Below are 25,708 nucleotides of genomic sequence, written 5' to 3'. Positions count from 1 at the left end.
GTCTCCCGCCCGGGGCGAAGTCCTCCAGGCCCGCGGGGGCGCCCGCAGGCTCCGCCCCCTCCTCGGTGCGCGGCCCGCACGCCCCGCCCCTGCTCCGTGCATCGCGCGGCGGCCCCTGGGGCGAGAGTGGGAGGAGCGCGGAGGCGGCTGCTGGAACCGCGCGGCGTCCGGGAGCAGGACCCGCTGCTTGAGTCTGGAGCGCCGGTCGCGGGAGCCCCACTGTGCAGCCGGAGGTGAGTACCGACGGGGCCCGACTCACGTCCCAGGCGGAGCGCCGCCCACCCTGTGCTCCTCGGGAGTCGGTGCGGGCCTTTGCCGCGGTGCCCGAGGCAGAGCGGCCCCGGGAACGCGGAGGCGAGCTTGGGGAGGACTGGGGACGCGTTTCTGGCGACTCACGTCTCCGCCATGTCCCCATTCTGTGTCAACCCGGGGAGAGGGATTGGAAGTGGCTTTTCTATACCCTCTTAGCCTTGGCTGTGCGTCCTGTCCTGGAAGTCCTTGCCTAGGGTGTACGGCTGGCCCTGGGAGTCCTAACCCCGAGGGTGTGAGGCCCGCACTGAGGGTCCTCGCCCAGGCCCGGCTGGCTGGGTAGGGAAATCCTTGCTAAAGTTGTGCGGGCAGATCCGGGAATCAACTCCAAGGGGCAAACGGAAAATGGGGTGAAGGGTAAGAGACCCTTCGGTGGGAGGATTGAAGACAGAGCCCACCCTGATTGATTCGGAGATCCAGAAAGGAGCTAGGGCTGCAGTTAGGACCAAGTCATTTTTTTCCACATTCAGCTAGCACATCATAATGGCATCTACCTTCTTGCAACACACATAACTCTCTTCCGCGGGGAACAACCTCTAGGGCAGAAGTCCCCAAACTTTTTTGGAACTCAGTACCCCTTTACACTCTTAAAAATTAGTGTCTTAAGGAGCTTTTATGTGAGCTATATCTATCCATATTTGTACTCTATTTAATAATTAATTTAAAAAGAATAGTAAATAGTTATATCTTAACATTGCCTGTTTTTATGAAAAAGAACTATATTTTCCAAAACAGAAAATTATTGAGAAGAATGGCATTGCTTTACATTTTTGCACATCTCTTCGATGTCAAGCATAATTGAAGACAGCTGGATTCCGATAGCTGCTTCTGCAGTCTGTTGCGTTATCACATATCATGTAGCCTCTTGAGATCTCCACTGTATACTCCTGAAAATGTGTGAGTGAAAAAAAGTAACATTTGATTACTGTGAAAGTGGTTTTGACCTTGTGCATCCCTAGGAGTTCTCTGCACCACACTTTGAGGATGCTAGTGTAGGAAATGCTTTAGAGGCTTCATTCATTGGGCCTGCTTCCTTTTCCTCTGAATGGGAACACACACCACCCCGTGCCATGGATAGTATTAACCTCTGGTATCTGGAACCAAATTTGATCTCACTTTGGAAACCAAGTACTAGGTCCCCACGTGAAGCTGTGATGAACCTTGATAGCCTCCTGAAAAGGCAGCAAGGCTTTACACCTGCCTTTGGTTGTTTCTGTGCCTGCAGAGCGGACCATCAGGATTACAACAGTGATGATGCAAACAGGACCTATGGACTCAGAGAAGTGTCAATGGGGAAACTGTGCCAAGTGTGTAGGGGTTCGTGTGAGAGTTACCAAGTAGTCAGGATGTTATTTCCAAAAGAACAGGGAGGCATGCTTTTGCCTTCCCTTTCACGTGTTCATTTCTGTTTGCAGTTGCGTGGCTATTAGCCTTAGGTTTATTGAAATAATGATTCCCAGTGTTGATGTTCTTTCACTTTTCACATTCAGAGGTGTGTCACTCTGAGTGATGATTCCTCAGCCCCTGTCAAAAAGCAGTTTCCACCATCCTGTAGTGTAGTAGGTGAGATCCTTCACAGGAACCTTTCCTTAGCTTCGTGCTTTGTCCGAACGAGTTCAAGACAGATGGTACGCATATATACATGGAAAGAAGAAATTTTCTAAGTCCATCCTCCCTTTTGTTCCTTCATCCATAGAGCCTCTTGTGCTCTGATGGATCAGTTTAAATGCTACAGCGGCTATTTGAGAAATGTTGCATGCATGTGAGCATGTTGTGTGTGTTGCACAGTGCACAGATGGGAGAAGGAAATGGGATCTAAACTCTGAGCACCTGCTGTGTTCTTTGTATTAAAAAATTCCACTTTGTTGGTGGGGTCTCATTCCTTCATTCTTTCAGTAGATTTTTATTGGCCACCTATTTCTTATGTGTCCATTTATGTCCTGGTTGTCAGGAAAGTAGAGAGCACAAAAGATGCAGTCCTAGTCTTTCTGGAAATTATGGTCTGATAGCTTAAATAACTGCCAGTTAATTGAGATCGTTCATTGTCAGATGGTTTACATGAAAGCTGGTCCTGTGTGAAGAATACCCCCTACCTAAAGTGTGCTTCAAAGGCATGTGCTGAGGAAACCAGAGTCCTACAGTGTGAAAATGTTGGTAAAAACCAACACATATCACCATGTGCCTGGCAAAGAACTTCCTTTGCCTTCTTTCCCCTACTCTTCCTTCTGCATAGGAAGTAATTCCCTGTGAGGCTGCCAGACTCACAGGGAAACTACCTCCAGTTGGTTCAAGCCAGTGGGCATGACACACCTTCTCTAGGTCTCAGTGTCTTTGACTTTGAAGTTAAGCTATTGATAGTAAGTATCCTAAGGAGCCAGCGGTTTCAGATCTGGTTTATAGTAGCAGTTGTGCTTATCTCTTCCTAACTCTGTGTTCAGTGGCAACACATTTTTTTAGATTGAAATAAGCCATGGTGGGAATAGTTAAGCCGTGGAAATCAGCAAATGCTACATCACAGGTTTTTTCCTCCTGGAGTTCAGGTGTTTAAACCTTTGCCAGCTGACACTGCTGTTGTCAGAGCCAAAGTGCTTTTGGTTTGTCTTTTTTTTTTTTTTTTTTTTTTGTCTTTTAGTAGAAAATGGGCTCTTTAGCCTAGACAAAGCTTCTAGATATATATGATTCAGGTCCTCTAAAATTTTTGATAAAGAAAAACATCTGTTTTCATCATATTCTAAAATACAGATCAGCAAACTTTTTGTGTAAAGGGATAGGTAGTGAAGTATTTTAGGCTTTTTGGGTTATGGTTATTCAGTTTCTATTGCAGCTACTTAGCTCTGCTGTTGAAGCATGAAAGTAGCAATAGACATTATACAAACAAATGAGCATGGCTGTGTTCCAGTAAAACTTGATTTACAGAAACAAGTGCTGGCCATACTTGGCAGACCCCTGATCTAGACTATCTGGACAAGAACCATCCTTCAAAGAGATAGTTTTGTGGAAAAGGAGATTCTCCAGGACTTTATGCGTGAATACTAGGAACTTGAGTCTTCAAGATGGATATAGCTGGCAGTAGTAACTGCAAAGGATTTGGAATCAGTCATAGAAGAATCCATTGTAGGTTGTTTAAAAGAAGGCTAAGTGTGTTCCAGTTTTGAGGACAGAGTCACATACGGGCCTTATTCCTAATTCCCTCCCTGGAGCCATCTCAGATGTTATGCTGGGATGGATGGGCCTGCAGTCTAACCTATTGTGTAAATTTTGTGTGTTCTTATGCAAAAACTAGTAGCACCTCTAGGAGCTGTCTTGATTCCAGGGGCAGAGACAAAGGAAATGTTAAAAAAGGCTGGAAAGGCCAGGCATGGTGACACACACCTGTAATCCCAGCAGTTTGAGAGGCCAGATTGCTTGACCCTGGAGTTCAAGACCAACCTGGGCAACATGGCGAAATCTCATCTCTACCAAAAATACAGGAAAAAAAAAGAATAGCCAGATGTGGTGTCATGTATGTGTAATCCCAGCTACTTGGGAGGTAGAGGCAGGAAGATAACCTGGCAGGTCCAGGCTGCGGTCAGCCACAATAGCATCACGGCACTCCAGCCTGGGCAATAGAGTAAGACCCTGTCTCAAAAAAAAAAAAATCCTCATTATATATGCATATTGTACATTGTAGAGTACACTGTGTGTGTATACCTGTGTGTATGCATATTGGTACATCTCTGTGTACATAAGTTGTGTACATGTGTCATATACTGCATTCCATGTATTTAAAGTAGTGTCAGGAATGTGTAGAAGACAGGCAAGTAACCAGTTATGGGCAGTAGAATGAGGTAGAAAGAAGGCAGGGAACTTTTATTACTTTTCGTGATACCAGATGTGTGTTTATTTTGTGAGGAAGGATATTCCGTAGCATATTCATATATTGCTTTTACAGCTTAAAAACAAAAACCTAAAACCCCAACAGCCTATACTTTTGAAAGGAAAATGGAGTTATTTCTGTGATAGGAAAGTTGCCACCATCCTCCTCCCCCAATAAAAATAATTTATCATATCACAGCTCTGAACTTGTATATATATTAGTATATATTAACAAAATAATATTGAGAGAGAGCATCTCAAGTCAAAACATTTTATTTAACAGTATTAATGTTTGACTCTTGTCCAGGGTTAAGAAATACTAGGTCAAAGTGTTCCTTAGCGAGCTATTATCCAGCCTTTACACTGGTGTTATAAAATGCTGTTGTACAGTTTTTAAACTAAAAAGCATGTTACACAGCGGTATTTCCCTGTGAGTCTACATTTCTGAGAAGAGAAATCATGCGCATATATGTATGAATTTGCCCTTGCATGTCCAAAGGCAGCGGATATGCCAGAACATTAAGTGCTTTACTCTTGGTAGTGGAGCACAGTTGCTTTTTAGATTTTCTTCACTTTAGCTTATCGGGCTTTTCAAGCATGAATAAAGATTACATTTGACATTACCAAATGAACTCCTGCAGTGTGTTTACACCTGGTATGTTGAGGACAGTTCTTCCATCTTTCTTAGACTGTCTTACCACCAGCTTACCTGGTAGCAGACCCCAGCTACTCTCTCCCAGTGAGAAGTGTGAGGAGTGTGAGGCATGGGAAGCCGAAAAGCAGGCACAGTGACCATGTAATCACATTGTTCTGTGTCTGCTTCTCCTGAAGAGTCGGTCTGACCTTGGCCCCGCCCTCTCTTTCCAGTTGACTAGCACTATCATCAGCTGACCATCTCCCTAGGTCGACTGGCCTTCATTTTTTTTTCCCCTCTTTTTTTAATGGAAAATCTCAGACATACAAAGTGGAGAGGAGGGTATAAACCCTCAGCCTCAACTACTGTGAACAGTGATAATTGGCCAATTTTGTTTCCCCTATACTTTTTTTTTTTTTTGAAACAGAGTCTCACTCTGTTGCCCAGGCTGGAGTACAGTGGTGTCGTCTCAGCTCAGCAACCTCCACCTCCCGGGTTTAAGTGATTCTCCTATCTCAGCCTCAGAGTGGCTGGGATCACAGGTGTGTACCACCACACCCGGCTAATTTTTGTATTTTTAGTAGAGACAGTTTCACCATGTTTGCCAGGCTGGTCTTGAACTCCTGACCTCAGGTGATCTGCCCACCTCTGCCTGCCAAAGTGTTGGGATTACAGGCAAGAACCACCATGCCCAGCCCCTCCCCTATACTTTTCTTCAACATCACCTCTTTTTCCCTCTGGCAAGAGTTGGCATCTTCATTTACAACTGTAAGAATTAACAAGAATCTTAGGTCTTATTAGGTCTTACAGGAGTAAGCATGTATTGACTGTTGTAGCAAAAATCTTAAACCCGTTCTGCCCTAATGTCAGCCAAACTGAACTGCTGAGCAGTCCCTGAACACTTGTGTGCTATCCTGTTTCTATACCTTTTTATTTGCTCTTTACTCTGCCTGTGCATCTAAATTTCTCTTCCACTTCCTAGTCCCCTGTAAAGCCTTTCTTGAATCCCCTTGTAGCTGTTTCTTTCCTTTGACTTTTCTTATGACCCTTATCCTGTTGTGTCTGTGTGTGTATCTTAGTCGTCTTGTTAGATTGCAGTCTTCAAATACGAGAAGGAATGTTTGCCTATTTTCTTTCCTGTGGTATTAGCAATGCATAATGCAAAGAAGATAAGAAATACATGCTAAAATAATTTGCATTGATCAAGTTCACTAAAGAAAAATTTTGAGCATAAAAGAAATCCATCACATTAAAAGAAAAATTTTCAAATATGACCTGGGACCAAGAAGATTTTCTTTTACCTGTTTGGATTTTAAAATATTTTAAAGAGTGGTGAAAAGAGTCTTAAATTTGAGCCAGTATAAAAAGGTGGCTTTCTAAAAAGAAAATTTTTGATGATCTTTTGTCATTTTTTCACAAATACATCTGGAGCCTTTGGGTCCTCTCTAATTGTAGAATGAATGCATCCCCCAGCCCCCTGCCAGGAGAAGGACCTGAAAAAGTAAAACTGAAAATTAGTGGATCACTTGTATTAGATAAGAATGATTCTTGACTGTATTTTAAATACTTGTTTTAAAATGTATATTTGAATCTTCAGTAAAAGAAACAGGCTACATTTAGAGCTTACCAAAGGCAAGTCAATAGCAATCTCATGAATTGTGGCAGCTCATGGGGATATGGTTCCCAGTATATGCAGTGGTTCCTTGTGTTACCTCATTTAATTATCCCAGCAGCCCTTGTCGTCTGGGCAGAGCCGTGCAGACAGACATTGTTAAAATCTGCAAAGAAGTAAAACGGAGGTTTAAGAATATAGAGGAAAATCTTGTCCTCAGCAGCAAGTGGCAGAGACTGACTTTAAGAATCGACTGGAAACCAAGAGTCTTTGGGATTAGATGTTGCAAACATGTGAAGACCCAAAAGCATCTTCCTAAGCATGTCTTTGGGAGATAGAACAGGTTCTTGTGCCTCTTAATGCCATAGACCTTTTGAAATGATATCACACTCTCTAAGCCAGTTGTTCCTCAGATTCCTCATGTCCTGCTTTAATCTTTGGTGTCAAAAATTAATCCACCTTAGATAAATTAGGCTGTTTGCAAATGAATGCTTGTGTGGCTCTCTCATTCTCTTGTCTTGACCTAAGAAGAACCCTGGGCAAGCCCATCTTTGGATAGTGTCACTTGCCTGGGCCATTGCTTGAGAAACAGTCTATGGAGCACTTAATTATTCAACATCCTCATCATCCTTTATATAACTGCTATTGTAGAATTATAAAGCAAGGTGCAAGTTGTGGCATAGTTCATGAAGAAGAGGTGTCAGTCTGAGAAAGTATCCTCTGACATAATCACCAAGTTTGAATTTTTGGTTGAGAACAAATAAGATAAATACGCCATTGCCAAATATTTGCTATATGCAAGAGCTATGCAGGGCAGATGTTTGAAAGGTATAATTTTGTGTTAATGGCAGAATCAAAACTAGCCTCAGGATTGGTTTTAAGGATATTTCATAAACCCTTATTTTCTTAGATAAGAAATCAGTTTCCTTCTAAGCGCTGATAATGCCTATATTATTTACATCGGCCTGTTCTTTAAAAGTTACCTGTCATACAAATTTTGCCAGAATCAAGGATGTTTTAGGAAACATGACGTTTACCATCTCGTCACCATATATGTACCTTAGAGCTTGGAGGTTATTTTGAAATGAGATTTAATTTTTTAAAAATCCATTTTTTTTTTTTTTGGATCTTAATATGTTAAATGACTGTAAAATGATACCACTTGTGTTGCCTGTTGGGAGGAGCATGGTGCAAGGGAGTTGGTTCTGACATCAGGAGCCTGAGTTTGACTCACAGTTTGGTCACCTACCAGCCATGAGACTATGGCAAGGTACTTAACTCCTCTGATCCTGTCTTCGCCGATGTAAAATGGGATGGTGATGCCTTTGTCACAGAGTTGCCAAGGGACTGCATTAGAGAAAGTAGGCAAGGTCCCTGGCACCTCACAGGCACCCTCTGAGTGTCTCCAGGCTGTTGTGCTTCTGGAGTGACCTGGCACTCATGGGATAATGCCCGCACATTGCTGCTGTTCTTCCCAGCACAACCTGCTAAGCTCCAGGCCCATATATGCCCCTGCCCACTGGACATCTTTATCCCAGATCCACTGTGTCTAAAACCAACATCCCAGTTTTCGTCTTGTTCATTGGCTCTGCCAGTTTGCCCAAATGAGAAACATAGAAGCTATTCAGGAGCTCTCTCTCTTCCTCCCCTACCCCAGTCCATCCTGCTTTTATAACTGTCCCTGGATTTGTTCCCTCCTTCACCTCCTCATTGCCTTGTCTTGATGACTGTAATAGCATCGTAACCTGCCTCCCTGACTCCAGTCTGGCATCCTTTCCCTGAGTCAGTCTATACCCCTACCAGAATGATCTCTGAAAATCAAATCTGGGCTTGAAGATTGCAGCTCAGAATCCTTTAATGAGGTCTTCTTACCTTTGGTAAAAATTTAAACTTTGCAGCAACCTAGACCTTGCCCTATCCCTTGTTTCTTAGCTTTCCCCAACGTGTACCCTGTACTTTATCCATGTGGAACAACTTTATGATTCCCACAGTGTCACACTTTTGAGCCTTTAATGTATTGTTTGATCTGCCAGCTTATTCTTTCAGTGAGTGACTCCCTACCTCTGTACAATTCTGGAAGGCCTGTGCATGGTGTCGCCTGTCCATAGGGGCCTTTCTCTCCCCCTCCAATGCACTGATGCTGGATTACATACTTTCCCTTGATGGTTCTTTGTCTGCCTTCATCCACCACACCTGTTGCATGGGCTGCATGATATTCTGATTTCTCCTGCACAGTCTCCATTCTCAATCTGAGCATCTGAAGGAGGATGGAGACTTTATCCCTTCATCCCAGGTCTATAAATGTCATGTTATGAATGAATCTACACCGTCCCTTCCCATAGACAACGTAGAAAGACCCAGGTCCCTGAAGAGTCGAGGTCTAATGATGCTTTAATATTTGTCACACCTTCAACCCGATGAAGTAGAGCAGTCATGCCATTATGGGAGTCACTGGGATGGAACCAGCTGCTTCAGAGCTGGGCTCTGGAGGCTGATGGACTTGGGTTTGCATTCCAGTTCCCCCTCTAAGCACTCCTGCATCTGGCTTCAGATTTGTTGCCCCTGACCTCCTTCTATCCTGCTGTGGAGAAGGAACTGCTGGTCAGAAACAGGAGCATCAGGTCCTCCTGACAGTTGCCTTTCTTAGGGAAAATCAGTAAATGTATGGGTTTGCATATCGAACATCTGAGAATTTTGTTAGCATGAGTCATCCTTGAGTTCAGTCAGTCCTGATGAGACCAGGTTGGTGAGGTGGGTGGGGATAGTTGGCCTCAGACACTTGGTGAATTCACAGAGGTAAAGTTGGCCCTATAAGATGACCTCTGGCAGCCAGACACCCAATCTCTTGTAGTGACAGCCTTTCTTTCTAATTCCTAAAGTTCGAGTTAGAAAAGTTCATTGCCACAATCTGCAAAATGAGTTCTGGAGCCTGAGGAAATCATGCAGCTTTCTTAAAGATTGAATGTCAACTGATCCTGCTTTGTAATACTTTTTCTGAAAGTGCAGCTGTCTCCACCCACTACTCCTTGTCTTAAAAGTTAGATGCAGGCTGGGTGCGGTGGCTCATGCCTGTAATACCAGCACTTTAGGAGGCCAAGGCGGGCGAATCACTTGAGGTCAGAAGTTCAAGACCAGTCTGGCCAACATGGTGAAATCCTGTCTCTACTAAAAATATAAAAATTAGCCAGGCATAGTGGTGGCCACCTATAATCCCAGCTACTCAGGAGGCTGAGGCAGGAGAATCATTTGAACCTGGGAGAGGTGGAGGTTGCAGTGAGCTGAGATTGCACCATTGCATTCTAGCCTGAGTGACAAAGCAAGACCATGTCTCAAAAAAAAAAAAAAAAAAAAAAACTTAGTTGCAGTAGGACTTATTTGGGGGTCACTGCAGGTTTCATGTACTACACCCCACTGGTGACCATGGGGAGGTGAAGAGTAGGGGGCCCACATTCTGAGAAAGGGCTGAGGAAGACCTCAAGGAGGAGAGGATGAGGTCGGGGCAGAGGGCCAGGTCAGATGCCGGCTTCTGAGGATAATGCCCCTGCTTCTTCCTTTACTTTCTTGCCAAATGTTTCATGACCCCTTGGTGACTTTCTTTCAGCCTGTCTCTGGAATTTATAAATGCTGAAGTTCACCAAGACTTTTTACAAAACTCTACTTATATTGGCCCACAGTGACAATAAAAAGTAAAAGTGAATATTTCTGAGTTGGTGCTGTTACAACTAATTTAAAACCAGCTTAGAGGATGTGTTAAGTCTTTCTCTTTGGGAGTTGCATGTGTTACTCTGCCCTGTCTTAGCCAGTGAGCCCAGAACTGGGGGAGCCCTTAAGAGGCAGGGCTGCCTGGTCAGGCATTGTTGTAGCATGGCCCTGGTCCCCCAAATCTTGTTATTTTTGGCAGTGGCTGTACACATCTGCCGAGTGAGTCATGATCATTTTTGTGATACATCCTGAGAATTTCCAGTGTTACTTAATAGCGAAATTCAGGGAAACAGGGTTATATTTCAGGAAGTAACCACTTTTTAAGTGCAGTGCAATATTTTCATATATGAGTTAATTTCTTCTCAAACTTTAACCAATTTTGATGTTGGAAATCTATAATTTAAGCCAGATGTACAGCTAGGCCTTTGTAGTTTGTCTTTATCAAAGTCCTTACTTGTGGCCACTTTATCAACTGTCTATGAAAGTCCTCATAGTAGGGACTTTGATAAACTACAAACACCTAGCTATATACCTGGCTTAAAGTATAGATTTCCAACATCCGAATTGGCTAAAGAGCCTCATGTGGTGTGGCCCCTGCTACCTCTTGCCTTTTCTGTCTTCCCCCTTTCTTGCCCTCACTCACCCTGGCCTCCTCAGCCTTCCTTAGACCCACCAGGCATGCCCTCACCTCAGGGCTGTTGCACGTGAGCTTACCCATCCCCTGACTGCACAGTGGTTAAACATCAGTGAGGCCTCCTTGATCACTGACACCTCTACAGCCCCTGCACTTCCTACTGCTCTTGCCCTGCTTTATCCATAGAATGGGTCACCATCTGACATTGTTTGTATATTTATTTATTTATGCTGTCTCCTTCCATTAAAACAGAAGTGCTATGAGGGCAGGGACTCTGTCTCTGTTTCCTGATGTATCTGTAGGACCTAAAACAGTTCCTGGCACATACTAGACAGTTAACATGAATGTGAATGAATGAATTATAGAATTTTTTCACTTAGGACTTTTTAGGTCATTAACCAACCTTATTTATACGTTGGGAAGCTGAGGCACAGAAAAGTTATATGGCCAATTCAAAATAAAACCATTTAAAGACCATTTAAGCTACTTAAGCTTTTTGTTTTTTTTTTTTAATCTTGACATATATGTAGAACATTTCTGGTCAGCTATCCAGGATGGAACAAGACTGAGTGAAAATAGACCAACAACATAAAAACTAAGCAAGAAGAGACAAGCTGCTCTGAGATGACAAAGGTTTCTGATACAGAGGCAGAGTTTTGTTCCTCTCTGTTGCATATGGTGCATCTTAGACATACTTAGTGCTCAAGAAAAGTGTGTAGACAGATGTGGTTATATTGTTAAATCCATTGTTTCTACACCACTCTTTCCCCCACAGTCTCTCTCTAAAAAATAGATAATTGCTCATATGACATCTCCTTCAAAGTTTTTCTAGTTTCAAGTATCACAGTTAAGAGGTTTTTGTTTTGCATAAATCACTTTTATGAACAGCTAAAAGTGTTCATAAAAGCGACCTGGTTTCTTGGAAAATTCAGAGGTATTTAGTCCAGTTTCTCAGATGCATCAACATCAAATAAAACAAGGGATTAATATTTCTAGCTCTCCTCTTATGATAGACCTAAGTTGACAAGCCTTGGTGATATTGCTGGCCTAGATGCTTCTGACCTCAATGTTGTTTATGTTCACATGGATATCCTTGGAATTTTACTTTTGACAAAAAAAAAGTGTTTATAAGTAGCATGATGTTTAGATATACAAAAATTAGTTTAGAAGTGGGGCCAATTACTTTCTCTTTAAACAGAAATGAAATGTAGCTAACCTTTGTAATGAACTTAAGTGAACCTTAGAGATGCAGTGATAGTACTTAGACTTTAGAGTTGGAAGCCATGGCAATTCAAGACAGGTATATTTCAGAATGTGTGAGAAGAGAGGAAAACAGATGGGTGCTTTTCTGTCTTTTGCATAGGTTTTCAAAATCCACTCTTAGTGTTTTTAGATAGCCTAAAAAAAGGATCGGGGGATGTGCTGTCAGTACTTTAGACCGTACAGAGATGATTCTCAATTGATCATCTGAAAGCTCTTTCTAACTATACAAGCTCCCCTGGAAACTGATATGTACCCCCAAAACAAAACAAAAGAAAAAGCAAATTCTCATCCTCTCCACACTACTGACAGTTCTGCTTCCTGGGTTTACTTCTCTCCTGTGCTCCTCCTACTGCTGTGTGGAAATCCTGTGACTGCTTATGGGGCCCATTAATATCTATGCCTCTGTCTGTATCATAAGGTAACCTAATAAAATTAAGCTTTGATAACAGAAGTAGCAAAATCATAGATTTATATATTCCAAAGATGGAATGGAGACCCTAAAAGGAGAATCTTATTTTTTCTGATCCTTGGCAGCGAATGTTGCAAACATCTCGACAAATCTGGCCATGATAGATAAACATCATCACACGGCACTCCTCTTGAATGCTACTGTTGAATCACTGCCTGTCAGCTGGGTGGGTGTATGATTTGACACGGTTTTCTAACAAGAGTAATGGTTTAACATCCATCCATATGCTATGTGCAGTCTCCCTCACAAAACCTGTTCACAAGGATTGCTGCCAGGGTTTGGAATTTCTTTTTGAGACAGTCTTGCTCTGTTACCCAGACTGGAGTGCAGTGGCACAATTACAGCTCACTGCAGCCTCAATCTGGCAGGCTCCAGCGATCCTTTCACCTCAGCCTCCCGAGTATCTGGGACTACAGGTGTGTGACACCATGACTGGCTAATTTTTTCTTTTTTTTTTTTTTTTTTTTGTGGAGACAAGGGATTGTTATGTTGTCCAGGCTGATCTCAAACTCCTGGGCTCAAGCAATCCACCCACGTTGGCCTCCCAAATTGCTAGGATGAGCATGAGCCACTGCATGAGCCACTGCATCGACCCAGATTGATATTTTTAAATGCTGAAAGGAAATACCTGCCTATATAAAATACAAAAACCTAATATTTAAATTTTAATCTAGAGTTAAACATAAGCAAAACGTACTGGCCCAAATAGGATTCTGTCCATGATTTAAGCTAATCATCCCCTTTCCTTGCTGTAACTAACTAGGCTCACAGTACACCCAAGCATAGGGTCAAATTGTCCACAGATTTTAGGGCTGTCTGTCATTCACGTAAAGGGACATATTGTCTACCATATCTCAAGACCAGGTAGAGGCCAAGGGCCATTTCAGTCTCTCCAGAGTTACAGAGCTGAGACATCCACATTAATAGCTCAGTTAAGTACCCTGGGAGATGAAAACATTTGGTCACCAGAGGTCATCTTAGTGTCACTCAGTTTGACCTGTCTGGCAGACAGACAGTTTATAAAAGAAGAAATTTAGATGTCTAACAGACAGATGGAAAATTATTCAGTTTAACTAGCTATTAAAGAAGTATCAAGATTGGCTTTTTAATGTCTCCACTTGGCGAAAGGTAAATATGAATTATATTGCCTGGTTTGAGTACCTCTACTCACTGCCTCAGAGAAGGGTTGTAAAATTGGTATAGCCTTTTCAAGACATCCTGGTGATGTGCAAATCCATTCACCCAGCATGCTTCTAGGAACTGAAAGCTGGAAATGTATTTAAAAGAAGTGATTTAAGGACCTACTAATGATGTGAGTATACAAGGCATCATTGAATGCTAGTACTTGGAAACAACCTATGTATTTTAATAATAGGGAAATTGTTATATATCTGAAGGATAGATTTTTATGGTATAGTTGAAAGTGCTGTAAAATATCACATGATTGTCCTATTAAGATATTTGAGGTTTATTGTTGTGAAAAAAAGCAACTTGCAAAACAGTGTGAGGTCTAATACATTTTTTAAAATTCAAATGCGTTTAAAAGTCATGATAAATGAAACTCTAAATCATGATATTACAAAGGACTTTTATTTTGTTCTTTTTGCTCACCTGCATTTTCTGTTGTTTCTACAGTGAGCATCTATTTCTTTTCTTTCCTTTTTTTTTTGAGATGGAGTCACCCAGGCTGGAGTGCGATGGCGCAATCCCATCTCTGCAACCTCTGCCTCCTGGGTTTGAGCAATTCTCCTGCCTCAGCCTGCTGAGTAGCTGAGACTACAGGCACGCACCACCATGCCCAGCTAATTTTTGTACTTTTAGTAGAGATGGGATTTCACCACTTGGTCAGGTTTCAAACTCCTGACCTGAGGTGATCCACCCATCTCGACCTCCCAAAATGCTGGGATTACAGGCATGAGCCACCATGCCTGGCCACATCTATTTCTTAGTGTAATATTTTTAAAGTTATTACCACCCAAGAAGATGTGGTTCAGTAACAAATTTGGTATCCTGCTGCGATTGAAAAGGTAGCTGGGGATGGGATTGGAAGGGAGGGTCCCTCTTGGATTGGCCTGTTTTACCTGAATGAGATGTGACACTGTTCATCTAAGGCTAAATTTGAGCCATTCAGGGATTCTCTTCACAACTTTCTGTTGGTGGATATCAAAGGACATATTGAGGGGAGCAGAGTGGGTTTTATCAGGAGTTATCGTCACAAATTTAAATATATCTTCACCAGTCGTTATTAAAGAAAGACCTGCATTTGTAGTTCCAGGAACTTTATGAACCATTCTATCTTCCTTTCAAAGGACATTGCTGAAGATGTCAAATTTTCATTTTATAGAGATGCTAATATAGGTATTTATGTACAAAGTTTAAATGACTGCTCCAGTGTTTTAAAAAGTAAGTAGTAGTCCGGGCACGGTGGCTGATGCTTGTAATCCCAGCACTTTAGGAGGCTGAGGTGGAGGATCATGAGGTCAAGAGTTCAAGACCAGCCTAACCAACATGGTAAAACCCTGTCTCTACTAAAAATACAAAAAATTAGCTGGGCATGGTGGCATGTACCTGTAATAACGGCTACTCAGGAAGCTGAGGCAGTAGAATTGCTTGAACCCAGAAGGTAGAGGTTGCACTGAGCTGAGATCGTGCTATTGCACTCCAGCCTGGGTGACAGAGCAAGACTCTGTCTCAGAAAAAATAAAAATAAAATAAAAAGTAAGTCGTAAATGAATGCATGCTTATCAAAAATAGAATTTAATTAATACAAGGGTATAAAACATAGAAAGCTAAAGTCTCCCTTTTATACAATGTGTTATTCTATTTGTAATCCATGTTAGCTATATGTCTGTCTTTTTGTGCATTTGCATATGCAATCGTGTGTGTGTGTGTGTGTGTGTGTGTGTGTGTGAATGAACATACACTAATGGTCTTCAATTTTTTTTTAACTTAAATGAGATCCTAGTATATACATATATATGTATATACATATATATACACATATACATATGTATATGTGTATATATATGTTATTTTGCAACTTTAAAATTCTCTCATCATTTAATGTGAGTCTTTGCTAACATTTTGCATCTTGAATCTGAGCAAGGGATTGTATAGTCAATATTATATCAGTAAAATTGATTTGCCCTTACTGTGTCTTTTGGAAAAAGCTTGCACCCAGAGCAGATCATCAAAAACCTAAACTCGTTTTTGAATTCTGAAACACATGGAAGATTCAGTAAGTGATTATAGAACTAACATCAGAGAAGCACCGAAAGACTGTGATATACCTAGAAGTACTTGTGTCAACTCTACCTATGAAAGATTTTAAGTTTGTTTTTTGGTTTTTTTTGGTTTTTTTCCTGAGGGAAATTTGCATTTCATTGGAGGGGAAATTGGCTGTATTTTTTTTCCTGATTACCACTAATAAGTCCTGTGACCATAGGCAATAATTGTTTTTCAAGGCCTCTCTGTCTTCCTCGGGAATGCTACATGATTGCTAACGCTCTTTACCAAAAGCTCAATATTCTCTGATTCTGTCTCATTACCTCCTTAGCACCTAAGGTCAGGGTGTCCCTAGGGAATGGTGACATGTTGGTGCCATGCCTTAGTGCCATGCCATGTTTGCACGAAAGGCGCCACTCCAAGGCACCTGCAAGTGTCCTCAATTGAGCCAAAGGTCAGTTGGTAGCCAGACTATGGTTGGGCAAGAGCCCCAGCTCTGCACTACACCCACGCTTTTACTGGGAGCATGGTTCATTTGTTAAATGTCTTACCCTAGTTCTGCCTGCCTTTGCCTAATAGTTGTTATTTTTTAGTGACTTACTTAAAAAATCTGGTGGTCATACCCTCGACACCCCACTCTTCCATGCACAGAGTGTACCTGTGCTAATCATGACCCTGTACAAGTCACCCAGCTGTTATTTCAGGATGGGTTAGCTTTGAAAGACACTGTTTCTCTACCAAATAATTATGTTGGCTTTCAGAATGTGAACTACATGTAGTGAAGGATTTCAGATACAGTATCTCTTTTTTTATTCTTTTTGTGTAAGAACTGTTCGTCTGTCTTACTTGATTCAGTGGCCAAGGACAAGTGTTAGCCTTCCTCAGCATTCCGACAGGCGACCCGGAGGGACAAGTTCTGAATAACTGGTCCCACTATGCACTTTAAAAGATACCATTTCCTATTGGTTCCTTTCCTTTTTTCTTTTTTATTCTCCTCTTTTTTCTTCTTGCCACTATGCAGTATCATCTCATTCTATAGAACAAAGAAAGCAGCAACCCCAAATAGTGTAATATGTGCTAATTCTTCCCTCTTCCAAAAAAAAAAACTCTGTCTATATTTAGATACTCCACCACCTCCAAAAAAATCCACATTTGCTCTCTTTGTTTGTTCATTCCTATCTTTTAATGTTGAATGAAGATCAGAGAAAACAAAAGAACCAAGACCAAAGCAGCAGGAGGAGAGGGTGGGAGATAAGAAAGGAACTGAAACCGTGGGACCTGTGCTTTATGTGGATGTGGGACATGGGGAGGACTTCCTGACCAATGGTGGGGTTTCTAGATGAAACCCCAGATCTTGAGGGTATTTTTGGAGCCTGAACGACCAGTGATAAGGATTAGGGATGGCTTGAGTGTCTGTCTAGGGAAAGACAGACTTAGGAGGCATCATGCCTATATTATTCTCTGGATCTGGACCCATTACCTAGCCAGAGATCTTTCTTCTCACACTCTTTGAAACATGGTTGTTTTTGGCTTTCTCTTGGAGTTACTAAACCAGGAGATTTGAGACAAGAGTGATAGTGTGGGTATCCTTGAACCTTGAAATAGATCAAAATTCCAGAGTCCTCCAGGCTTGTATGGAGGGCGCGTTTTCCAGACAAAAGTAGTCTTTGGTTGCCCAAATGTAGCCGCTGTTACTTTCTACTGACCTGTGTCTCAGCACAAAGTGGCAGAGGACAGGTGACATTACCTTGCTCAGACCTGGTTGCTGGGGGGCCCCTGGAAAGAAGTAAAGGCAACCCCAGCATTCAAAGCTGAGTCTTGTAAGAAGATTTCCCATGACTCTCCTAGCTTTAGGGGCAGGTGGGTGACCTCCAACAACGGCATCGTCAGAGCAGGTATGGCTGCACCTAGAGAGGTGGTGTAGGGTGGCAGAAAGAGCCAGGGTTCGAAACCTAGCTCTGCCTCTTGCTAGATATATGCCATTAGGCAAGGTTTTTCATCCTTCTGAGCTGCAGTATCCTCATCTGTAAAATGAGAATAATTTTATGATTTCATTTATGAAGATGTTGCCAGGTAGAGAAGATGGTGCAAAGCACTTGGCATGTGCTGGTATAACTAACTGTTTCTTCCCTTCTGCAGAGAGAATTTACTTTCTTAACATAGTGAAACTAAACAGTTATCTAGCTTCCAAGAAAAAAGGGAAGCGATGGTAGTGCACTTTAAAACAAGCCATTTCCTCCAAGAGCCGCCATATTGGTCACTATATCCATCCTAAAATACCAGCTGACTTTGTAGGATAGTGGGAGTAGCAGGAATCATGTGAGGCTTCTTGAGTTATGCCCCAGACATTTGTAGCTACAGGGAAGTAAATTGACACATTTGGTCCCCACTGCATAATGGCAGATATGGGTACAAATTAACAGCTGGCTTAATCCAAAATTTTTGGCAGACTTGGGGCATCTGTCCAAGTCCTTTAGGACTTGACACCAAGATAGGGATGATTCAGACACTTAAGTCTATTTAAAGAGGTGAATGACCCATCTTGCTCGGTCCCATGAGAGTTTCCCACCACTTTTCCTGCCTGCAGAGACTCAGACGTCCCACAGCCTCTGTGGAGATGCTCTTCTGTTTTTCCAGGCAGGCAAAACAGTTTATTGTTGCAGTTGCTACTGTTTGGGGGTGGAAAAGGTAAGTCTGGGGAGTATAGCATGGGTGACAAATCAGAGTAGCACTGTTGCCTTTTTAAATATGTATCTTCAGAATTTCAGCCAGCGGAATTAGTTTCATTTTCTGAGCCCACAGATTTGTAAACTTTTGTGGACAAGCTTGCAGGTTTCTTATGAAACAGTATTTATAGGGTTTCCACCCCTTCTGATTGGCTGCTTGTTGAGTGGGAATTAAATCTCTTGCATTTGTGTGGCACTTTACCTTGTATGCACTCTCACGTCAAAAACTAAAGCCATCATCTTCCCTCCCAAGGCAGTCCTAACAACCTTCAATCCTCCATACCTGGAGTTAAGCCTTATTTCTTTTCCCCATAGATTTTCCCCCATCCACCCAGCAGCCATTTTCTCTAAATTTTGCCTCTTCACCTTTTAATCCATCCACCCCCTTTTTCCATTTCAGTTTCTGCCATGCACTTGCCCACCTGGTTACTTGACACCTCTGGTTGAATAGGACCCACAGGTGTGTTTGGTTTTGCCATCATGCCACAGACCCACACAGTTTAGAAAAAATTAATTGCCAACTTTTATAAACCAAGACTTCATATAAAAATCTAGATTACCAGTCTCACTTGGAAAATTAGATGATCTCTCAATACTGGGCAGGCATTCCTTCATGCCCTCTCTACTGGAGCCACGTGGCATCTGCACAGATCACCCGGGCCCCTTAGACCCTGTGCTGCCTGACTTGCACAGCTCTCTTCCTGAGCCCTGGAGGCATTTTGATTGTGACTCCCGTTTTAGAACATGTCCTCCCTTTTTCCATATCTTCTGTGTTGCCTCTCTGCTTCCTGAATTAAGTGTGAAGTGCCTCACCTGGTGGTATTCCACAGTGCCCAGCAATGATTCTCAAACTGAACGTGTGTTGGCATCACCTGGAAGCTTGAAGAAATTCAATGGATGGGAAGGGGATACTCAGAAATCTGTATTTTTAACAAGAAAGATCCCTGGATAATTTAACGAAGATGGCCTAGGGTTACATACTTTTATAAACACAGTTATGGTATGTTCCCACAGCCTTGGCTGCCCATTCTTTAGTTTCAGTTCCAGAATTCCCAGAGAAGGAAGTTGATTGGGCCAGATTGGGTCAGACACGTTTTGTCTCTCCCACCAAATGGCAGCTGCTGCATACAGCATGTGAGACTAGGCAAGAGAAGCAGTTCCCAGGAAAGATGCACTGGGCAAACAATGCAGCTGTCTCCTCTTCCGTGTCTTGTGCCCGTTAGCAGTACCTGTGACATGTCCTGTCACCTGCACTAGCAGTCCAGCAAGACACAGGCTGCTTCTCAATCAACTGCTTCTCCCCCAAACTACCTAGTACCTACCAGACTCTGGAGAGAGGAGATGTGCAAATGTCTATTTCTTTTAAATTTTTAACTATTTTTTTTAAAGTTAAGTGTGTACATAGTTAAATATGCAAACAATACTAAAAGAAATATAGTAAAAACTAAGTCTTCCTCTCAGTCCTGATTTCTAGGGCCCTGGCCTCTTAAAAAAGTCCAGTCCCTTTTGTGTCCTGTGAGGATAGGGGCCTGTCTATAGAGACAAAGCACACTTCTAACATTTTATCCCCACAAACAGTCCTTTCCTTTATACTTGGTGTTTTTTTTCATTTTACAGTAATATATTATCCTATATTAGTCATTTCATAAATATGTTGAATATTTAAATAATATTTATTTATAAAAACCCTGGGATTAAACAGAGAAATGTTAGTTATTCTAATATATCCTAAAATTAAGAATATTAAGGAATCGATTGATAAAGGAATTTTTTGCCCTAGAGGTAGTACCAGAAAGCAAGCCTTCTGACTCCCTCCCCAGTGTGTTTTGCTCTAAGATGTATAGTTAAATGGTTTGAAATTACCATTTTTCCATGTGGTGAAAAGAATGGCATCTTCCCTTGCTTATAAAAAGATACATAAGAGGCACTGTCCAGAGCTGGGGCAAAGGGTCTCCCTCTAAACACATCTGGGGATTTAGGGCCTTTATGCCATCAGGGTGTACTTTAAACCGGCAGTCCCCAACTTTTTGGCACCAGGGATCGGTTTCATAGAAGACAATTTTTCTATGGATTGGTAATAGGGGATGGTTTCAGGATGAAACTTCTGTTCCTCCTCATCTCAGATTGTCGGGCATTAGTTAGATTCACAAGCGCAGTTCACAATTGGGTTTGTGCTCCTGTGAGAATCTAATGCCACTGCTGATCTGATGGGAGGTGAGCTTAGGCCTTAATGCTGGCTCACCTACCCACGCTCACCTCCTGCTGTGTGGCCTGGCTCCTACCAGGCTACGGACTGATAGGGGTCTGCCGCCTGGGTTTTGGGCGCCCCTGCTTTAAACATTCCCTGATGTCAATACACTGTTGCCACCATCTGCAAAAATGAATCGGGAAGACTTCTAACTATGGCATTCAAGTATATTCAAAATGCTGCAGAGATTGTTACAACAGGAAGTTCATAGGACAGTACCGGAAAACAACGGTTCTTAACTCCCCATTTCCAAAGTTCAAGTTTTATACAATTGCATAATGTCACCTGCTATGGGACCTCTTGCCAAGCAGGACATGAGACCAGCTTAGAGGTCTGTTCATATATTCAAGATTTACCATGAGGTGTATCCTTCATTTTACTTTTTCCTGCCAGTGAAGGAATGTTGGAAAGTTGTAGAAATAAGACAAAAGAAGTTTGGGGTTTTATGCTCTCAAGAGGTGAAGGCTGGTTTTCACTGTAACTTTACACAAGCCCATTTACTTGCTAAGAATATCATTCTTGTATTAATTTACCTCCCGACCATCCTCCTACTTCAAAAAGATAAGTGATTTCTTTAAGTGAATATGTACTGAAATCGTTGAAAAGGGTAAATGCTTGTCAGAATGAGGTCCAGCTTCAAAAGAAGAATTTAAATATTCTCTTTTCAGGGACACGTGGCCATCAGTAATCATGAGCAACCCATTTGCATACCTTGCTGAGCCATTGGATCCTGTAGAACCAGGAAAGAAATTCTTCAATTTGAATAAATTGGAGGGTTCAAAATATGGTAGGTACATGGCTCTGATAGCAATTGGAATCTCATTTGCACAGTGATTAAGCTATGTAATTAATTATCCTTTAGGAGAGTTTGAAGAGGCGGTAGCAGAGAATGGGTGAATGTTCTTGGGTTAATTGCACAAGCACACACATGCCTTTCCTATAGTAGTCATTTTTAAGTAGGTAATGATTACATACATTTAACATTTATATAACACTTTATAGAATATACATTTATATCATATTTAATCTGAATAACAACCCTATGGGGTCATGTTTATAAAGTATAAGAGGTCCTGAATCGGCTAAGGCCCAAGAGTCAATGACACATGCTCAGATCACAAGTGTGTGGGTGGTAGACAAGAAGGACAAGAACACAAGTCTTTTTTATTCCAAATTCCATCCTTTTTCAACCTTTGCACTGTCTTTTCCAGATAACATCTCCAGATAGTATTGCTTAGTAATTTTTATATATCAAAATGAAAATTTTATAAATAAAATAATTTTTCTTGTGAATTAATAGTGTTTTATTTTAGGACCTCCAGTTACCACTGGCCATGCTGCATAGTGTTTAGGGTTTTGTTTCTTTTGAAAGATGTATGTACATATACTTTGGTCTTAATTACAATAATTGTAGAGGAGTTATTTTCTCATTTCTTGAGCATTAGTTTTCATAAGAACTATTACTCCATGTGTTTGTATATACGTTTATAAATATATGTTATTAACACAACATAGGCTGGGTATGGTGGCTTATGCCTGTAATCCCTGAACTCTGGGAGGCCAAAGCAGGTGATCCCTTGAGTCCAGGAGTTCAAGACTAGCCTGGGCAACATAGCAAAACCCTGTCTCTACAAGAAATATAAAAAAATTAGCTGGGCGTGGTGGTGCTCACCTATAGTCCCAGGTACTTAGGAGGCTGAGGTGGGAGGATCACTTGAGCCAGGATGGTCTCAATCGATTCTTGACCTCATGGTCTGCCCACCTCAGCCTCCCAAAGTGTTGGAATTACAGGCGTGAGCCACAGCACCCAACCCTGAATATCTGTTAAACTAATTAAATAACTGTGTATTTTAAACTGTTGGTCACTTTACCCTCTTTCCTTGTGGGAGAATAGTCTGATGCCTGCTATCACCTTTTAGAGATTGTCCTTAAAGAGTGCACTTAAGATGTCTCATGGTTTTGTTTTATTTTGTCATGTGTTCTCCTTAATTCCTAGGGCGCTTACCATTTTCCATCAGAGTTCTTTTGGAAGCAGCCATTCGGAACTGTGATGAGTTTTTGGTGAACAAACATGATATTGAAAATATTCTTCATTGGAATGTCATGCAGCATAAGAACATAGAAGTGCCATTTAAGCCTGCTCGTGTCATCCTGCAGGATTTTACGTGAGCCTAATATCACTTTGCTCTTCTCTTCTCTGCCTCCCTTGTTAGCCTTTCAAGAGTTTTCTTTTAAACAAACAAACTAAAACACTCTATAATTACTATATAATTTATTACCCGTATACCCATATCCAGACACTTTTGAAAGCTAAGGGGGCTATTGCCCCCAGCAGCAAGAGGAAACCAGGATTGTCTCAGGCAAACTGAGACACCCACCTTTTCTAATGGGAAGGGTCATTATCCTTACTCCTAAAGATCCTAATCGTGAGTTTCCTAGGAAAGGTCAAAGAAATAGTGTGGAATTGAGTGATCTTGGTATCTTTTCTCTCCCACATTTTATTGCCCAGGAAACTAGGCATCAGACACTTGTACTTGAAACACTGATGTGCTGTCTGCCGAGGGGATCTGTTGTAGCTCACATCACAAGTCTTGACCATTACTGTTAAGCCTCGGTTCTCATCCTGCTATTTTTAGAAATCCTTGCTCCCCATTGCAGCATCTTTGTTGAGATACTACATTGCCATTTTTAAGTGATGTCATTATTCCTTCTAGAGACCCAGTTTCATTTTTCTAGAGGAAATCACCAAAATGTTATACTTTTAAGCTAAAAAGAGGGAAAGATTCATTTAACAGGAATTTGATTCACAGCCACCTTTTCTGAATTATATCCATCCTTTACATGTGGTCAAAGTTGAAGGTGTGATCTGAATGTCTTCGGCAGGTCTCTGTCAAGCCACCATGTGAATGGGAAGCACTCACAGCAGTTAAGAGTTCCAGAGTTGTTAAGTGCCAGGGTTCCCATCGTTGCTCTATTTAGACCGTAGCTGTTACCAAATTTAATACAGTGATAACATTGTACGTAGAGATACCACCCAGTCATGGTACTTACTACCTATGTGATTTCTGCCCAAAGAAATACACTTAGAAACTTTCACTTTTCTACATCTCACCCACTGTTAGGTCCTCTGATGAGGTAGGGCCTTCCCAGTATTACCAATGGAGGCAAAAGCTGAAAAATCCAGTTACACACATTTAAGGCTTATTTTCTGCATTATTCTCTTTCATCTCTTAGAGGTGTGCCCGCTGTGGTTGACTTTGCTGCAATGCGTGATGCTGTGAAAAAGTTAGGAGGAGATCCAGAGAAAATAAACCCTGTCTGTCCTGTTGATCTCGTAATAGATCATTCCATCCAGGTTGATTTCAACAGAAGGTGAGAGAGTAAAATGATACCTGAGTGTTCTGCTTTGTGCAAAATCTTTGAATACAAATATTTTTAAAATGCATATATGTAGTTAAGTAAAAGAAAATCTTTAAAAGATATCTTCTGAAAAACTCAAACTTCATATAGATTTTGCAGTAAAGATGTTGTAGGGGGAAGAATAGGTAGATTTTTTTAAAAAGTTGTTTTGACTTCTTGGGTGGGAGCAGCCTGCATTTGAATCTGGCTTGAAGTCTGGGTGAAAACACACACACATGAAATTCTGCCCTGAGAGCTTGTGAACACAAGTATGTATCAGTGCAGGTGTATGTTTGAGTTTTTTCATCCACTGGAACCTTATTTCTTTTTTGATCCCAAGTAACTGTTGCATATCTATCGATCTCTACCTCTCCACGTGGATTTCCACAATGCCTATCCCTTTCTTTCTCTTTGTTTCTTCTTTTGTTTGGGATATCCTCTCCTCTCTTCCTGCCAAGTCCTACCTGTACTTTAAGGCCAGCTTAAATCTTCTATTGGGAATCCTTCACTTTCCAGCCTACTGAGCTCCCTGTTCTTCAGTTTGCCAGAAGATTTAGTGTCCTGAGTGGGCCTGTAGATTTTGAAGGGAAGTTGTTACTTGAGTTGCCTTGGTAAGTAGACTCTCAGCTCCTGAATGCAAGAGCTGAGCAGATAAATAGGCACTTAATATACTAAACTGGGTGACCTTGAAATTGTTCTTCAGTTAAGTGAGAGTCTTGGTGAGCTAAATAAAGACACCTAATGATCTATAACATCTTTAGGTGAGGAAAAACTAAACAACTCTGAGGATAGGTATTTTTTGTGTGTTTTTGTTTTTTAAATTCATCCCCACATCCTTGGCATCCAAAGGTATGCATATTAAAATGTCTTCGTTGGCCATGTGCAGTGGCTCGTGCCTGTAATCCCAGCACTGTGGAAGGCTGAGGCAGGAAGACTGCTTGAGTCTAGGAGTTTGATACCAGCCTGGCCAACATAGGGAGACCTTGTCTTTACAAATAACTTTTTAAAAATTAGTCACATATGGTGGTGTGTGCCTGCGGTCCCAGCCATTTAGAAGGCTGAGGCAGGAGGATCACCTGAGCCTAGGAGGTTAAGCCGTTTACACCAGTTGGGTGACAGAGCAAGACCCTGTGTTTAAAAAAAAAAAAGGAAAGAAAATCTTAGTAAAGAAAACATTTTACAAAGAAGAGAACTGAACATGTGACTATATAGTTGTGAACTAGCAACTTTGGTCTGACCTCTTAACAAACTTTAAATACTTCTTAAGCAAAGTATATGTAGCATTTGTAATCCTAGCTCATTGAAGAGATGACTAAGTTTTGTGAGATTAGGAGTTGAGTAGTAATGGTCAATTTTCCTGACTCAGTTTATTTGAGTGAGCTTTTATCTCTAAATCTCACTCTCTAAAAGCCTTTGCCTTAAGTTGGAAGTGTTGGGAGTGAGTCTTTGGGTTAAAATGGCATCAGGATATTAAACATTGTTATATAGCCCCAGTCTTTTGTAAGATATACAAAAAGGTATAGAAAATAGTAGAATCTAAGAGAAGCACTTAGTGATTTGATAGGGCCTGTAAGAGTACCTGATGAAGTTAAACTTGGAAAAAAAAAAGGATCTAGTCATTTTTGCCCTTTG

At 41.6% G+C, this 25,708-nt stretch overlaps 1 protein-coding gene across 1 annotated transcript in view; it reads left to right on the top strand.

The window, feature by feature from the left end:
- Positions 1-100: 100 nt before the first annotated feature.
- ACO1 (aconitase 1) overlaps positions 101-25,708 on the top strand; it is a 67,688-nt gene continuing 42,080 nt past the window's right edge. Inside the window, exons 1-4 of the mRNA XM_032299996.1 lie at positions 101-233; positions 21,346-21,464; positions 22,674-22,842; positions 23,912-24,049. Coding sequence (XP_032155887.1) covers positions 21,368-21,464; positions 22,674-22,842; positions 23,912-24,049 — 404 coding nt within the window. The 5' untranslated portion in view covers positions 101-233; positions 21,346-21,367. The remainder of the gene's footprint in view (positions 234-21,345; positions 21,465-22,673; positions 22,843-23,911; positions 24,050-25,708) is intronic.

This window comes from Sapajus apella, unplaced genomic scaffold, assembly GCF_009761245.1.
Source record: "Sapajus apella isolate SASKATOON/1434 unplaced genomic scaffold, GSC_monkey_1.0 scaffold42, whole genome shotgun sequence".
Lineage (NCBI taxonomy): Eukaryota > Metazoa > Chordata > Mammalia > Primates > Cebidae > Sapajus > Sapajus apella.
The sequence above is the reverse complement of the archived record's forward strand: the minus strand, read 5'-3'. Positions and strand labels throughout refer to the sequence as shown.